At 36.4% G+C, this 18,025-nt stretch overlaps 1 protein-coding gene across 4 annotated transcripts in view; it reads left to right on the forward strand.

Moving 5' to 3' along the window:
• Positions 1–18,025, forward strand: part of APAF1 (apoptotic peptidase activating factor 1) — an 81,856-nt gene that overhangs the window by 16,908 nt on the left and 46,923 nt on the right. For 3 of the 4 annotated variants that reach the window (XR_011256028.1, XM_069585116.1, XM_069585117.1), the window contains 9 exons: positions 467–579; positions 668–799; positions 5,601–5,839; positions 6,244–6,411; positions 7,594–7,725; positions 9,895–10,008; positions 10,454–10,638; positions 14,995–15,121; positions 16,390–16,515. Coding sequence is in view for 3 of the 4 variants with exons in the window: in XM_069585116.1 (XP_069441217.1) it covers positions 467–579; positions 668–799; positions 5,601–5,839; positions 6,244–6,411; positions 7,594–7,725; positions 9,895–10,008; positions 10,454–10,638; positions 14,995–15,121; positions 16,390–16,515 (1,336 nt within the window). In the remaining variant the exon portion in view is untranslated. The remainder of the gene's footprint in view (positions 1–466; positions 580–667; positions 800–5,600; positions 5,840–6,243; positions 6,412–7,593; positions 7,726–9,894; positions 10,009–10,453; positions 10,639–14,994; positions 15,122–16,389; positions 16,516–18,025) is intronic. The other variant, XM_069585118.1, reaches the window with a different exon arrangement.

Consider the following 18,025-nt stretch of genomic DNA (forward strand, 5'->3'; position numbering starts at 1 on the left):
GTTAGGTTGGAACATATGAAATTGCTAATTTTATAGGTAAAAAATGGTCAAATATTGTCATTGTTCTGTGATGCTTTCTAATGCTAACCTAAGCCCAATTCTTGTTTTGTTTGGGTGCTTAAAGTCAAAATTGGAAAAATCTCCTTATTTGGATAGTTCTTTTTAGATGCTAGGAGGCTTCTTTCTAATATTTACATGGTATTCACAGTTCTCTTTTTGTAAGTCCCTTAACTTTAATATGAAATGATTTGGGGTGGAAGGAAGGGGAAGTCTCTAAATCTTTTTCTTATTGGTATATTGTATAAGGGATACCAAAAAGAAGAACAACCAATATAGACATCTTTTTTAAAATTTTTTTGTAAATTAGAAAAAAAACAAAACACACTGGCATGCTCTTTCTTTTTTTTTGAAAGGAAGTTTAAAATAAATGTCATTAGTGGCTCAATACAATTTTTTTCTTATTAAGGTCTTTATTGATCTTGGATGATATTTGGGATCCTTGGGTATTAAAAGCTTTTGACAATCAGTGTCAAATTCTTCTCACAACCAGAGATAAGAGTGTTACAGATTCAGTAATGGGTAAGTATTATTTTCTTTTTATGATGATTAAATTACATTTAAATATGTGGCATACCAAATTTCTTACTATGTCTTGGTGATTTTGCAGGTCCTAAATATGTAGTGCCTGTGGAGAGTGGTTTAGGAAAAGAAAAAGCACTTGAAATTTTATCCCTTTTTGTTAATATGAAGAAAGCAGATTTGCCAGAACAAGCTCACAGTATTATACAAGAATGTAAAGGTATAATTATTTATTTTGTGTATGAGGGAGTTAATAGAGATATTAATTTACCCTTTTGTAAGATAAGCTAATGAACAAGACAATATACTTTTTTTTTTTTTTACAAAAATAGGATACAAATTCTATTCAAGTTCCCATAGACTATAAACTAAGAGACACTGAGATATACCCAGGGACATAAAAAACAGTACACAATTTCATGGTCTAAAGATATTGAAATCATACAGAGTCTGTTCTCAACACTATAGAATTATGTTAGAAATCAATATCAAAAGGTATTTGAAATAACCCACATATCTTCAAGTGCAATGTGACATTTACCAAGAGAGATCTTTGACTTAGTATTGAAAGTCTCAATAAAGTTAGAAGACTAAAAAAGCAGAGAGAAGGTGATTGCAGAAAAGAAAGTTTTTAAATGGAAATTAATACCCAAATGAGAAATTAATATCAAAGATATTTAAAAAATCCTACGTATTTGGTAATTAAATGTCTACATTTAAATGATGGGTGTATCTAAGAATCCGTAGCAAGGAAAATTTAAAATTATTTTTAATAGGATAAAAATGAAAAGAGAATTTACCAGTATTTGTTGCATGCAGCTGAAGCTGTTCAATGCAATTAAATACAGTGTGGAGTCTTGAATAAGCTGTGAAAACAAATGATGGACATTAGCATAAAATTTTGTGAAATTTGAAGAAAATCTGTATTTTAGTTAATAATACTGTCACGTTAATTTCCTGTTTTTTTTTTTTTTTTTTTTTCCACAATGGTAATTCTTTATCTTCTCAGAATTGGATTAAAAGTTTTCAAGCCTCATTTTGTTTTTTAAATTGCTAATATAATGCATTTTCTAGACTTTTAGCAGTAATTGTTGTTGTTCAGTTGCTCAGTCGTGCCTGAACTCTTTGCAACCCCAGGGACTGCAGCACTGCCAGGCTTCCCTTTCCATCACCAACTCCCAGAGCTTGCTCAAACTCAGATACATTGATCTGAGTGATGCCATCCAACCATCTCGTCCTCTATTGTCCCCTTCTCCTCCTGCCTTCAATCTTTCCCAGCATCAGGGTCTTTTCTAATGTCAGCTCTTTGCATCAGGTGGCCAAAGTATTAGAGTTTCAGCATCAGTCCTTCCAGTGACTATTCAGGTTTGATTTCCTTTAGGATGGACTGGTTGGATCTCCTTGCAGTCCAAGGACTCTCAAGAGTATTTTCCAACACCACAGTTCAAAAACATCAATTCTTCAGCGCTCAACCTTCTTTATGGTCTAGCTCTGTTGGACCATGCGTGACTACTGGAAAAGCCATAGCTTTCACTCTATGGGCCTTTGTTGGCAAAATAGCATCTCTTCTTTTTAATATTCTATCTAGGTTTGTCATAGTTTTTCTTCCATAGGGCAAGCATCTTTTAATTTCATGGCTGCAGTGATTTTGGAGCCCAAGAAAAGAAAGTCTCTCACTGTTCCCATTGTTTCCCTATCTGTTTGTCATGAATGATGGGAGTGGATGCCATGATTTTCGTTTTTTGAGTGTTGAGTTTCAAGCCAGCTTTTTCACTGTCCTCTTTCACTTTCATCAAGAAGCTCTTTAGTTCCTCTTCACTTTCTGCCATAAGGGTGGTGTCATCTGCATATCTGAGGTTATTGATATTTCTCCTGGCATCATGATTCCAGCTTGTGCTTCATCAAGCCCAGTATTTTGCATGATGTACTCTGCATACATGTTAAACAATCAGGGTGACAATATATAGCCTTGATGTACTCCCTTCCCAATTTTGAACCAATCTGCTATTCCATGTCTGGTTCTAATGGTTGCTTCTTGACCTGCATACAGGTTTCTCAGAGGCAGGTAAGGTGGTTTGGTATTCCCATCTATTTTTAAGAATTTTCCACAGTTTGTTGCGATCCCCACAGTCAAAGGCTTTAGCGTAGTCAATAAAGCAGAAGTTGATATTTAGCAGTAATACTAGATGCCAAAATACATGAAACTACTGCAAAGTTTTGAGTGACTATGAACTAGAAATCTAGCATTCTATTCATACCAAGTCAAACAGGTGGAATCAAAATGTCACAAATTTTTGAGCTAGGAAAAAATTCATAATTTTTATAAAATATATATTAATGCATACTATTTATGTATACAAAAGCTTTTCTACTATACTTGATACAGGCTTGAGAAGACTATAACAAAAAAGATGAAATTGGAAACCATAAACTAAGTGAAGTGGGGCACTGAATATGAAATAGAAAAAGTGAAAAACTAGGTAAAAGTAAGAGGTCATCACACAGTCCAGTTGTTTTTAAGTATGGCTTCTCATTAGAAACACATCTGGAGCTTTGGCCAAAAAAAGCAATACCTGGGCATTTGTACTTTTCAAAAAATTCCTACATAATTCTGATATGTATCTGAATTTAAAAAGTGATTATAGGTTTTTCTATTAAATGGTAGTTTTAGTGATAATAGAATTTTGTTATTTTCTGTTGACTAATCATGTTACAGTGGTATAAAGTGAATAATAGTTACATAATTGCAACAGTAAAAGTTCCTTATCAATTTTCACAATCAATAGCCAGATGATAAATAACAGATAATTGCAACTGCAAGCCATAGTGGAAACATGATTAACCTAACAATATAAAATAATTACATAAAATTTGGGGGGGTTATGTAGAATGACGTAAGTGCCAATGCATACATGCTCAGATTTTCATCTGCCCAGCCAGTCTATGTCTTTTGGTTGGTGCATTTAATCCACTTACATTTAAAGTAATTATCAGTATATATGATCCTATTACCATTTTCTTTTGGGTTTATTTTGTGTAGGTCTTTTCCTTCTCTTGTGTTTCCTGTCTAGAAAAGTTCCTCTAGCATTTGTTGTAAGGCTGGTTTGGTAGTGCTGAATTCTCTTAACTTTTGCTTGTCTGAAAAGCTTTTGATTTCTTCATCAAATCTGAACAAGAGTCTTGCTGGGTAGAGTATTCTTGGTTATAGGTTTTTTCCCTTTCATCACTTTAAATATATTGTACATTCCCTTCTGACTTGTAGTTTCTGTTGAGAAATCAGCTGATAACCTGATGGGAGTTCCCTTGTATGTTATTTAGCGTTTTTCCCTTGTTGCTTTTAACACTTATCATTGTCTTTAATTTTCATCATTTTGATTACTGTGTGTATCAGTGTGTTCCTTCTTGGGTTCATCCTGCCTGGAACACTCTGGTGTTCCTGGACTTGGTTGACTATTTCCTTTCCAAAATGTTAGAGAAGTTTTTAGCTATTACGTCTTCAAATATTTTCTTGGGTCCTTTCTCACTCCCTCTTATCCTGGGATCCTTATAATGCTAACATTGGTGTGTTTAATGTTGTCACAGAGGTCTCTCAGGTTCTCTTCATTTTTTTCCACTCTTTTTTCTATATTCTGTTCTGCAGCAGTGATTTCCACCATTCTGTCCTCCAGGAAATTTTTCCATTCTTCTGCTTCTGTTATTCTGCTGTTGATTCATTCTAGTGTATTGTTCATGTCTGTTCTTTAGTTCTTCTGCGTCTTTGGTAAACATTTCTTGCGATTTCTCCATTCTGTTTCTGAGATCCTGGATCATCTTCACTATCATTATTGTGAGTTATTTTTCTAGAAGGTTACCTATTTCCACTTCATTTCATTGTTTTCCTGGGGTTTTATCTTGTCTCTTCTGGCACATAACTTTTTGCTTTTTCATTCTGATTAACTTTCTATAATGTAGTTTTTGTTTTGGAGGCTGCGAGATTGGGTTTCTTCTTGCTTCTTCTGTCTGCCCTCGAACATGACAATTTAACACATGACATTCAGAAACTTTACTAGAATATTTAGTATTTAGGTTCTTCTGTGGAGAAGGCAATGGCACCCCACTCCAGTACTCTTGCTTGGAAAATCCCATAGACGGAGGAGCCTGGTAGGCTGCAGTCCATGGGGTTGCGAAGAGTCAGACGCGACTGAGCAACTTCACTTTCACTTTTCACTTTCAGGCGCTGGAGAAGGAAACGACAACCCACTCCAGTGTTCTTACCTGGAGAATCCCAGGGATGGGGGAGCCTGATGGGCTGCTGTCTATGGGGTTGCACAGAGTCGGACACGACTGAAGCGACTTAGCAGTAGCAGCAGTGGTACCCTAAATGGATAGTGATATTTTGTTGTTCATTCATTAGTTAAAATAATAGTTAATGAAGACACATATGTTATGCATGGGGTAAGATGAAGACATGGCCTTTGCTCTCAAAGAATAAAAAATATAGTGAGAGTCAAGCTTTAATTTTTTTTTTTGATGGGATTTAATTTCTTTTATTTTTACTTTCTGGCCATGCCTTCTGACTTGTGGGATCTTATTTCCCTGAATTATTTTGCAGGGAGATAGCCCATGCCCTTGGCAGTCAGCATGGAGTCCTAACCATCAGACCATCAGGGAATTCCCATAATTTTCAGTCTTATCCATTTAATGGCAAATCTTGAGCATTTTTCTGTCATTAAAATCTTTTGAAAAAAATTTACCAGTGGCATAATATTGTGATATACTTTAATTTATTCAGTCATTTCCCTGTTATTATTTAAAATTTTTTTACTATTTTGAGCAATGCTGTAATTAACATCCTTAAATGAAATAGTTCTTATTTTTAGTGACTTCCTTAGAATAAATACTTGAAGTGAATCCAAGAGTTATGTATTTTAAGGCTTTGGATAGAATGCAGCAAAAATTCTTTCTTTGAGGACAGATTGATTCTTAACTTAGTGGTAATTTGGAAATGATACAGTATTAACACAGTGATTTTTTTTTTTTAGGTTCCCCTCTTGTAGTGTCTTTAATTGGTGCACTTTTACGAGATTTTCCCAACCGCTGGGAGTACTACCTCAGGCAACTTCAGAATAAGCAATTTAAGAGGATAAGAAAATCTTCATCTTATGACTATGAGGCTCTAGATGAAGCCATGTCTATAAGTGTTGAAATGCTCAGAGAAGACATCAAAGATTATTACACAGATCTTTCCATCATTCAGAAAGATGTTAAGGTGCCTACAAAGGTAATAGATGGATCAACAATCTTTGTCATCCCCTTATTTGTGGCATGTAAGCTTTGGCTTAGTACTGAGAATATTGTTACAGAGGATATTAGCAAGATAAAACCTGTGTGCCTGAGGAGGTAGGGTAGAGGATGTAGAAATCCCAGTATTCTTAGTTTTCTTCAAGGATTTGGTGTTGAACTCAGGTGAGTTGCCTGTTTCTCAGTGATTTTCATGAACCTGGAGACACATTTGACTTCTTCAGAACTTTCTCTTTTTTATCTTGATGCATATTTGAACTTCTTATCAAATGGAGATACTATTCAGGGATTTAAATACATGACTTTTTTTGTGTGTTAATCTCTTATCTGCAATCCTGGTTCACTGTACATTGTGGCACATTAAATGCTTAAAATGATTCCTAGGTGTTATGTATCCTCTGGGACTTGGAAATGGAAGAAGTTGAAGACATATTACAGGAATTTGTTAATAAGTCTCTCTTGTTCTGTGACCGGAATGGAAAATCATTTCTTTACTATTTACATGATCTGCAAGTAGATTTCCTTACTGAAAAGAATCGCAGCCAGCTTCAGGTACTTGCATCTCTGTACATTCCTTTTTTTTTTTTTTAAGTTTTTATTTTGAAATGATTTTATACTTAAGTCTTACAGAATTTTAGTATAGAAAATAGTATAGTTTCTGTGCATATACCTTTACTTAGCTTCCCTCAATGTTAACATCTTAATAACTGTAATACAGTTATCAAAGCCAGAACATTAACATTGACTAAGTACTGTGACTTACTTTCCCTGGAGATGGGAATGGCAACCTACTCCAGTATTCTAGCCTGGGAAATTCCACGGACAGAGGAGCCTGGCGGACCACAGTTCATGGGGTCACACAGAATCGGACATGACTGAGCGACTAACAAGAACAAGAAAAGAACCGTTAACTGATACTTTATTTGGATTTCGCCAGCTTTCCCATTAATGTCCTTTTTGTAGATCAGATTCAATTCTGTTTCCCATATTACATAATATTGTCCTTTCCTTAGTTTACTCAAATTTAGGCAAATGCCTCAGCTTGCTTTCTTCTGCGGTCCCTTTGGAAGAGGGACCAGTTATTTTGCACAGTGTTCCTTAGTTTGGGTTTGTCTCATGTTTTTTCTTGACTAGAGCAAGGTTACATATTTTTGGCAGTAACACTACAGAGGTGCTGTGTGTCCTCAGTGCATCATACCCAGGGTGTTGATAATGGTTCATCAGTGATAGTAACGTTGATTACCTGGTTAAAGTTTCTCCACTGTAAAGTTATTGTTTTTTCCTTTTGTAATTAATGTGTATCTTGTGGGGAGATTCTCTGTACCTTTTCTTTAATATATAATTTTATTAATTTTCTTTTGTTTGCACGGGCTTTCTCTAGTTGCAGCAAGTGCGTGCGTGGGCCTCTGCTTACGGTGGCTTCTCTTGTGGAGTATGGGCTCTAGGTGTGCGGCCTTCAGTAGTTGCAGCTCGTGGGCTTGGTAGTTACAGCTTTCGACTCTAGAGCCGAGGGCTCAGGAATTGTGGCACATGGGCTTAGTTGCTCAGTGGCATGCAGAATCTTCAAAGATCAGGGATCTAGCCCATGTTTCCTGCATTGGCAGGTGGATTCCCATCCACTGTGCCACCAGGAAAGTCCTGTACATTCTTAAATAGCTTTGGAAGATGGGGTTTCTGTGATGCTTGGGTTATGAAATTGCTTCTGTCTTCTGACATGTTTCATTTGGGTTTCAGGATCTCCACAAGAAGATGGTCACTCAGTTCCAGAGACATTACCAGTTACATTCTCTTACACCAGATCAGGAGGATTGCATGTATTGGTACAATTTTCTGGCCTATCACATGGCCAGTGCTCATATGCACAAAGTAAGATGACTCATTAAGAAACATTATTTTCTTCTGTCTGACTTTTTTTTTGTCTTACGTTGAGAATTTTCTTTTACTAGTAAATATAGGGTTATACCCTATGTAAGTAATGTAGTTTTTGTTAACTGTTTTTATCTGCAGTTACCTTAGTAACTGTAGTAAGTGAACCCCCTAAAAATTAACTCTCCTCATACCAGTAACTATCTTTGTGGTTGATACGGATTTGTTTTTAAGTTTTGAGAGGAAATGGAGGCTGGGAAAGTATATTCATTCAGTAAATGTTTATGGAGTGCCTGTTGTGTACTGGTATTATTCTTCATTATGAACAACATACCACGGGCACGAAGTCCCTGCTCTCATTGAACTTACATGCTGGGGAGATACTGATACAGGACAGATAGATTTCTCCCATGTCAAGGGATAGTAGGCGCTCAAGAAGGAAAAAGCCTACATGGAGAAAGGAAGTGATGATTTTGGTGTTGGGATCATTGTGATTTGCTGAGAATTTGATGTGTATCATAAGAGAAAGAGGAGTCAAAGATAACTTCAAGCTTGTGCAGTGGAAAGATTGGAGTTGCCGTGAGCTGAGATGGGAATAGCTGTGGGTCAAACAAGTATTTTTCCAGGGATGATGGGAAGATTAGGAACTCATTTGGAATATATTAAGTCTGGTGTACATATTAAGATATCTGACTGAAAATATTGAGCATATAGTTGGGTATACCAACCCGAACCTCTGGGGAAAGTTAGGTTATAAAGATAAAATTTGGGAATCATCAGCACATAGATGGTATTTGAAGTCATATTCAAAATGTTAACATTTTAGAAAACATGTACTTTGAATAATTTTTCTATGCTAAGGTATATTGTCTCTTGATTATGAATACGGTATATTGTAGCCTATTTTTTTCCACCTAGCAAAATGGTTTGTTTAATAATCAACATTGGAATGATGGTATTCCAGTAAATATCTGTGCTCTAACTTACTTAGCCAAACTGTAGTTGTTGAACATTTAGGTTGTTTTCAGTTTTTTCCCCCTTTATGATGATGTAATGAAATTCTTGTTTGTCTTCACACCTGTATTATTTCCTTTGGAAATGCCCTGAAATGAAATTACTGGGTCAATGCACCTTTTAAAAACATTTGATATGTATGATAGTGTCATAAGATTCAGTTCCTTTCATTTTTTTTTAACCTTTTTTTCTTTGGAAAACAGAAGAAAAGATTAAATGAAGATCGCAACCATTGCTAATGCTTTTGTGTGTGGTTTTCTAGATCATTTTGCTGCTCAGATACACACACCTGTTGTTTAAAACCAGAATGGGATCTTGATAGGAATATAGTCTTATATTTTATTTTTTCTACTTAATTGTATTTTATGGTTATCTTTTTATGCCAGTTAATATAGACTGATACGAGCTAACATTTTTTATATGCTTAAAAAATTATTTATTTATTTGGCTGTACTGGGTCTTAGTTGCAGCATGGGAATGTCTTAGTTGTGGCATGTGGGAGGATCTAGTTCTCCAATCAAGGATTGAATAGTCTTTAAAAATCTGATAATAAATTGTAAATCTTTGTTGTTTCCCTTTGATTATTGGTGAAATTCATGACCATTTGTATTTTTTATTTTGTGAGTTGGCTCTCATCCATTGCCTTTACCTATTTTTCTATTAGAGTGTCTTTTTCTTGTTATAATTTTTATAAGAAAAGATAATAAGTTCTCATCTACCATACATTTGTAAATAAATTCTTTTCCTGTTTTTTGTCTTAAATTTTATTTATATTGATTTTTAACATACTGAAGATTTGAGCTTATATGTAGTTAAATGCATCATGGTTTTTCTTTCTGATATTTTGTTTTGGTGTCATGTGTATGAAAATTTCCTTCACCCCAGGGTTACAAAAATAGTAAATATCTGTATCTTCTGGTGGTTTTTGAAGTTTGTTTTATATTTAAGTCTTAATAGTCCAACTGAAATTTGAGTTAAGCTGTGAGGTTCATTTTCTGTTTCTTTGGAATTATTAATGATATGTTCCGTTTTGTCCTTAAATTCTAGATATCTGCTAAGTTTCTCTCAGTAGTGTTAGGGTAGTGATGGTAGATTTAAAATGCTTTGGTCTCTTTAACAGTGCTCCTGATCTTACTTTCTTTTTTTTTTTTAAAGGAACTGTGTGCTTTAATGTTTTCCCTGGATTGGATTAAAGCAAAAACAGAACTTGTAGGCCCTGCTCATCTGATTCATGAATTTGTGGAATACAGGCATATATTGGATGAAAAGGTATATATTAATATTAAAAATAAGTCCTTAAAGGACATACATTTAATTCTAGATTTAATATTGGGGATGAGCAAAATAGAAGAGGTGAAGAGCAATAATTTCCTCATGTTAATCTGGATTAGTCTGATTATTTTGCCTACTCTCCTACTGGGAGTGTGGATAGGATTGAGATTTGAAAGCTGGGAAGTAAACTGTTCAGTGATTTTCTTCTTTTTTTCTAGGAAAAAGAATGTGTTAGAGCAGTACTTTGATAATGAGATTTTTTTTTACCCTGTGTTTAAAAGTCTGAAGAGGATCACTGTGTATTTGTTACCTAATGGTTGGCTATTTAATTTTAGCTCATATAGAGAATATTTAAGCCTTTAAAGTGACAAGATCACAGAAACAGAAAAATATCTGATCTTGGTTCTGGTTATGTTTCTAAGCAATTCTATTTTGTTCATAGGATGGTACAGACTGTGAGAATTTCCAGGAGTTTTTATCTTTAAATGGGCATCTTCTTGGACGACAGCCATTTCCTAATATTGTGCAACTGGGCCTCTGTGAACTGGAAACTTCAGAGGTTTATCGGCAAGCTAAGCTGCAGGCCAAGCAGGAGGTCGATAACGGAATGCTTTACCTGGAGTGGGTGTAAGTAGGTTAGGAGAGAAACCAGAGGGAGCAGAGTGCTGACTATGTCATTATTTCTCAGGTAGCGAATACATTCACTCCAGGAAGATTTAACTACTTCCTAGAAAGGGCTCGAACTTTTAATAAGCATTCTTTCTTATTGAAAAGTTTTAGAAAAGTAACCATATGTTTTCAAAGAGTCCGTTGAAACAGATGCTTGCCTATAAGTTGACTTTTGACAAGTCATCCTAAATATTGGTATAAATGCTTTGCTTACTGTAATTACAATGTAGTAGCAAAGAGCATTGTTTTTGAAGCTACAAACATGGGTTTGTGACTCAGTTCTGGAACCTTAAGAGTTTTGTGATTTTTGAACAAGTTACAGGTTACTTTCCTTTTTCATACATCAAGTAGTGATAACAAACCTTTAAAATAAGTTCTATTTTTGTGACAATTCAAATGAGATATTGGATATAAAGTGATGAGTACTTTGCCTGGCATATAGCCCTTATTGGGCTTCCCTGGTAGCTCAGCTGGTAAAGAATCCATCTGCAAAGCAGGAGACCCAGGGTTGATCTCTGGGTCAGGAAGATCCCCTGGAGAAGGGAATGGCTACCCACACCAGTATTCTTTTTTTTTTCTTTTTATACAGAATGACAGTCTTATTTTCCACAATTGTAGTGATCTGATTTTTGTGTTTTTTTTAAATTGATTAATTTATTTTACTTTACAATATTGTATTGGTCTTGCCATACATTGACTTGAATCTGCCATGAGGGTACATGTGTTCCCCATCCTGAACCCCCCTCCTACCTCCCTCCCCATCCCATCCCTCTGGGTCATCCCAGTGCACCAGCTCCGAGCACCCTATGTCATGCATCAAACCTGGACTGGCGATTCATTTCACATATGATATTTTACATGTTTCAGTGCCATTCTCCCATATCATCCCACCCTCGCCCTCTCCCACAGAGTCCGAAAGACTGTTCTATACATCTGTGTCTCTCTTGCTGTCTCGCATACAGGGTTTTCCTTCCTTCCTTCTAAATTCCATATGTGTTAGTATACTGTACTGGTGTTTTTCTTTCTGGCTTACTTCACTCTGTATAACAGGCTCCAGTTTCATTCACCTCATGAGAATTAATTCAAATGTATTCTTTTTAATGGCTGAGTAATATTCCATTGTGTATATGTACTACAGCTTTCTTATCCATTCATCTGCTGATGGACATCTAGGTTGCTTCCGTGTCCTGGCTATTATAAACAGTGCTGTGATGAACATTGGGGTACACGTGTCTCTTTCGATTCTGGTTTCCTCGGTGTGTATGCCCAGCAGTGGGATTGCTGGGTTATAAGGCAGTTTTATTTCCAGTTTTTTAAGGAATCTCCACACTGTTCTCCATAGTGGCTGTACTAGTTTGCATTCCCACCAACAGTGTAAGAGGTTTCCCTTTTCTCCACACCCTCTCCAGCATTTATTGCTTATAGACTTTTGGATCGCTGCCATTCTGACTAGTGTGAAATGGTACCTCATTGTGGTTTTGATTTGCATTTCTCTGATAATGAGTGGATGTTGAGCATCTTTTCATGTGTTTGTTAGCCATCTGTATGTCGTCTTTGGAGAAATGTCTGTTTAGTTCTTTGGCCCACTTTTTGATTGGGTCTTTTATTTTTCTGGAATTGAGCTGCAGGAGTTGCTTGTATATTTTTGAGATATATTGAGACACATATTTTAATTCTTTGTCCATTGCTTCGTTTGCTATTATTTCCTCCCATTCTGAAGGCTGTCTTTTCACCTTGCTTATAGTTTCCTTTGTTGTGCAGAAGCTTTTAATTTTAATTATGTCCCATTTGTTTATTTTTGCTTTTATTTCCAATATTCTGGGATGTGGGTCATAGAGGATCCTGCTATAGTTTATGGCAGAGAGTACCCACACCAGTATTCTTGCTTGGGGAACTCCATGGACAGAGGAGTTTGGCGGGCTCTGGCTCTAGGTTGCCTGGGCTTGACTCCTAGCTCATGCTGTTTTTCAGTTGTGTATTATTGGAAGAGAGTTACTCAGCTTCTCTTGCCTAGTGGTACTGTTTCATAGCATTATTGTGAGGATTAAATGAATGTGTGTGTATATGTAAAACATAAAATTGTTGGTTGCTTAGAATAGTACTTAGATCTTAGAAAGTGCTCCATGAATATTAGTAGTTGTTATTAAGAATAAATAGCATTTTGTATTTTGCCTGGTTTATATAATTGGTATAATATATACAGTTGTATTGGTGTCTTAGTGACTAAAATAGAATTGTAATACTTGGTCTCATAATCAGATGAACATAGATTTAGTTCTTGTTCTCTTTAGAATTGTTGATTTTGTTATTATTATTTTCTTTTTTTTCTCATTTCATCAGTTGTATTTCAACCCTCTGATGCTTAGTCATTCATACCTATATCATTGTTTTTTCTTTTTTTCTGGCTCTGTGGCTTGTGAGATCCCATTTCCCTGACCAAGGGTGGAATCTGTACCCCCTACAGTAGAAGCATGGAGTCCCAACCACTGGACTGCCAGGGAGTTCCCTTTATAGCTGTATTTTTTAAATTAATAAATTAATTATTTCTGGCTGTGCTGGGTCTTCATTGCTGCGTGGCTTTTCTCTAGTTGCAATGTATGGGCTTCTCCTTGTGGTAGCTTCTTGTTGCAGAGCATGGGCTCCAGGGTGCACAGACTTTAGTTGTTGTGGCCCTAGGGCTCTAGAGCATAGACTCAGTAATTGTGTTGCACAGGCTTAGTTGCTCCACAGTATGTGGGATCTTCCTGGGTCAGGTATAGAGCTCAGGTATTGGCAGGTGGGTTCTTTACTACTGAGCCACCGGGTAAGCCTTAACTGGGTTTGACCAGGTCATGTTCAAAGAAGCTTTATTTTTCAGTACTAGAAAGATTTTCTGTTCTTTCTGTAGAAAGTTTAGGTTCATATAAACTTAATTTAACTGAGTTTCAGCTTTCAAAGAAATCATTTATTCATAGATTCATTTGTTATTTAATACTTTTTGGCTATATATGGATCATTGTGACTGGTCAGTTTCCGAATTTTGAGAAATTGAGTAGATAGTGGAAAGTAGTTTCTTAATCTTACTCTCTAAACTTTGCTGGTAACTTACCTGTTTATCCTCTGGATTCTCATCACTCTAGTTCTTGTAGCTTGTTTTTTTATCACTTCTAGTGAAGTTTAATACTTCCTAGGCAAGATTTAGGAGAAGGCAATGGCACCCCACTCCAGTACTCTTGCCTGGAAAATCCCATGGACGGAGGAGCCTGGTAGGCTGCAGTCCGTGGGGTAGCTAAGAGTCGGACACGACTGAGCGACTTCACTTTCACTTTTCACTTTCATGCATTGGAGAAGGAAATGGCAACCCACTCCAGTGTTCTTGCCTGGAGAATCCCAGGGACTGGGGAGCCTAGTGGACTGCCATCTATGGGGTCCCACAGAGTCAGTCAGACACGACTGAAGCAACTTTGCAGCAGCAGCAGCAGCAGGCAAGATTTAAGTCTGATTTACCTTTGTGTTCCCTTTTTTCCTTTGGTCTATTTTGTGTGTGACACTTGCTTAGAATAGGTATTGTTACTTACATTTGCATATGAGGAAAAGGAAACTTACTAGCTTACGTTATTTGTGTAACACATCCAATAAGTAGTAGAACTAGGGTGGCCTTTTAGGTTTGTCTGACTCCTAACCTTTGACTCTTAAGATGATACCATTTAGCATACTTACTGTGACTGGGGGCGTGTGTGTGTAATTCAGACACTGTTCTAATACTTTCCCCTCTTAAGTATGTGCATTATATTCCTTTATCCTTTAGCCCTAAAGTAATATAATATATATAGTAGTGGAGTAGTATTTAGTAGATTAAGATGCAAAGAAAATGACTTTTTTTCCCGTCTATATTGTAATAATTAGAGAAGAGTAGTTTTAAAGTGCACATCATAATAGTGGGTGTAATGTCATATTTTAGTTAGGGAATGAGCTTAATTTTGGTATAACTTTCCTTTTAAAAAAGATGGAGATTTTTTTGAGGTTTTTCCTTTCATAATGTTTTCTCTGCACATGTTGTTATTAATGTATCAGAGGAAAATAAAAAATGACATGTATTTGGTTAACTGATTATTTATAATACATGATAAGTTGCTTGATATAGGGTAACTTATCTTAAAATGCTGCTTTCTGTTATGCTTTTTTACTTCAGGTGATTTCTGCTGTCATTTACATGTTGGTAATGAAAGAGTTTTGTATTTTTTGGAGCATAACTGTGTTAAAAAGAGTTTATTATGGAAAGAAAATGATTACTTTTATTTATTTGGTTTCTGTTCAATTTTTCCTTATATTTAGAAACAAAAAAAACATGAAGAACCTCTCCCGCTTGGTTGTCCGCCCCCATACAGATGCTGTTTACCATGCTTGCTTTTCTGAAGATGGTCAAAGAATAGCTTCTTGTGGAGCTGATAAAACTTTACAGGTAAACCTCTCTCTTGAGAAAAACTGAGTCATGTACCTAATACTGGGTGTATTTCTTTTTTTTTTTTTTTGGCCATACCACATGGCTTGTGGGATCTTGGTTCCCCAACCAAGAATTGAGTCTGGACCCTGGCAGTGAAAGTGCCGAGTCCTAACCATTAGACTGCCAGGGAATTCCTGTGTACATATTAGAGTATATTTCAATTCTGAAACTCAAGAAAATTACACATTAGGAGCAGAGGAACATTCAGATCTCTTAAATATCTTATGAAAGGTTTCTCTATAGATTTAAAAGATATGATGGTGTGTCTTCATAATTCTAAACTTGCCAAGTGTTGTAGAAGTGCCTTTTACCTTAGCATTCAGTTAGTGTCACCCATGTGCCAGCTAATGGTAATGAGGAAATGATCACTTGGTTAAAGGCCAGAAGGATGTAACAGTGCAGTGAACAGGGCTCTGATTAAAAAATGCTGATTAAATCAAATACCTGTTTTATCACAGGCTTGGGAAAATTTCTGACTGTAAATAGGAATTGGACTAGACTATTTCCTAAGGTGCTTGAAGGTGCTTTCTTTAATTTCTCATTTGTTTTCAGACAGCATGATGGAGTGCTTTTCTTTAAATTAGTATTGAACCTTTTGATTTTGAAGGAAACAAAAATTAGTTTAAAACACTTAAATTTAAGATTACAAAGGACTTCCCTGGTGGTCTAGTGTCTAAGACTCCACATTCCCAGCTCGGGGGGCCCAGGTTCGATCCCTGGTTGGGGAACTAGATTCCACGTGCTGCAACTAAGAGTTTATGTGCTACAACCAAAAAAGATCCTACATGCTGCAAGTAAGACCTGGTGCAGCCAAATAAATAGTATTTAAAAAAAAAATTAATCTTGCAAGACTGTGATTGTAAGCCTTACTTCTATATGTGTACTTGATTACCACGCGTATTAATGTGGCTTTTGAGCCACAGAAGCATATTGAATAATTTGTTTTTTGTTCATTGTTAAGAATTTGCTAAGCTGTTTTCAAGAACTGAAGCTCTCCTGTCAGTTCTTTTTATTGATGTTATAAACATTTAACAAGAAACAATTTTCTTTTTTATGTAAAGGCATACAAATTCTGACAAATTTTGACTTTTTTTGGATTGATACTGCCAAGGTTCACTTCTCTTGCAAAATAATAGTGTTTAAGATCTTTCAAAGAAATACTTTTTATTGAATGATGACCCATGGGTAAGCAGTTATAGTAAAAAGATCTATTCTTGTGCATATAGGTATTCAAAGCTGAAACAGGAGAGAAACTTCTAGAAATCAAGGCTCATGAGGATGAAGTGCTTTGCTGTGCATTCTCTGCAGATGACAGATTTATAGCAACCTGCTCAGTGGATAAAAAAGTGAAGGTATGGAACGATTTTCCTCTAGAGTTGTAACCACCATAAAATTGATTTTCTTTTTCTGTTACTGAGGGACTAGAATAAGTTGGGTTAAAGGACTCTTGCCTGTTGATCTACTCACTTGAGGCCAACCAGTTTTTATCCATTATAAATTAATGCTGTCTAAAATTTTTTATTTATAAGCACCAGCAAAAATGCCTAGGTTGATCAGCCCATGATATTTATCAGGCAGCTGGGAAAAACCATTTCAAATTAATGAATTTGCCTGCCATTTATTCTTAAGTCTGTGAGTTAAATATCAGTTGAAATCTCTGAGTGTACTGTGATTGGAAGTGTTGTTACACAAAATTATTGTCTGAGTTGATTCCTGTTGTAAAATACATAATCTGTGAAATGCAACCCAGATTTTTTATCTTTATGAACTGTCTTGTATTCAGTGCAAAACTAGATGAATAAACATACTAACAATCAGGTTACTAGTCTACAAAGTAAATAGAGAAAAGAAAACCTATTGATTTTTACCTTTAATTATCACTATAAACTGTGGAAAATTCTGAAAGAGATGAGAGTACCAGACCACCTGACCTGCCTCTTGAGAAACCTGTATGCAGCTCAGGAAGCAACAGTTAGAACTGGACATGGAACAACAGACTGGTTCCAGATAGGAAAAGGAGTACGTCAAAGCTGTATATTGTCACCCTGCTTATTTAACTTTTATGCGGAGTACATCATGAGAAACGCTCGGCTGGAAGAGGCACAAGCTGGAATCAAGATTGCCGGGAGAAATATCAATAACCTCAGATATGCAGACGACACAACCCTTATGGCAGAAAGTGAAGAGGAACTAAAAAGCCTCTTGATGAAAGTGAAAGAGGAGAGTGGAAAAGTTGGCTTAAAGCTCAACATTCAGAAAACGAAGACCATGGCAAATAGATGGGGAAACAGTGGAAACAGTGTCAGACTTTAATTTTTGGGCTCCAAAATCACTGCAGATGGTGATTGCAGCCAGGAAATTAAAAGACACTTACTCCTGGGAAAGAAAGTTATGACCAACCTAGACAGCATATTAAAAAGCAGAGACATTACTTTGCCAACAAAGGTCCATCTAGTCAAGGCTATGGTTTTTCCAGTGGTCACGTATGGATGTGAGAGTTGGACTGTGAAGAAACCTGAGTGCCGAAGAATTGATGCTTTTGAACTGTGGTGTTGGAGAGGACTCTTGAGAGTCCCTTGGACTGCAAGGAGATCCAATCAGTCCATCCTAAAGGAGATCAGTCCTGGGTGTTCATTTGAAGGATTGATGCTGAAGCTGAAACTCCAATACCTTGGCCACCTCATGTGAAGAGTTGACTCATTGGAAAAGACCCTGATACTGGGAGGGATTGGGGGCAGGAGGAGAAGGGGACGACAGAGGATGAGATGGCTGGATGGCATCACCAACTTGATGAACATGAGTTTGGGTAGGCTCCGGGAGATGGTGATGGACAGGGAGGCCTGGTGTGCTGTAATTCATGGG

The sequence above is a fragment of the Ovis canadensis genome, chromosome 3 (assembly GCF_042477335.2).
Source record: "Ovis canadensis isolate MfBH-ARS-UI-01 breed Bighorn chromosome 3, ARS-UI_OviCan_v2, whole genome shotgun sequence".
Taxonomy (NCBI): domain Eukaryota; kingdom Metazoa; phylum Chordata; class Mammalia; order Artiodactyla; family Bovidae; genus Ovis; species Ovis canadensis.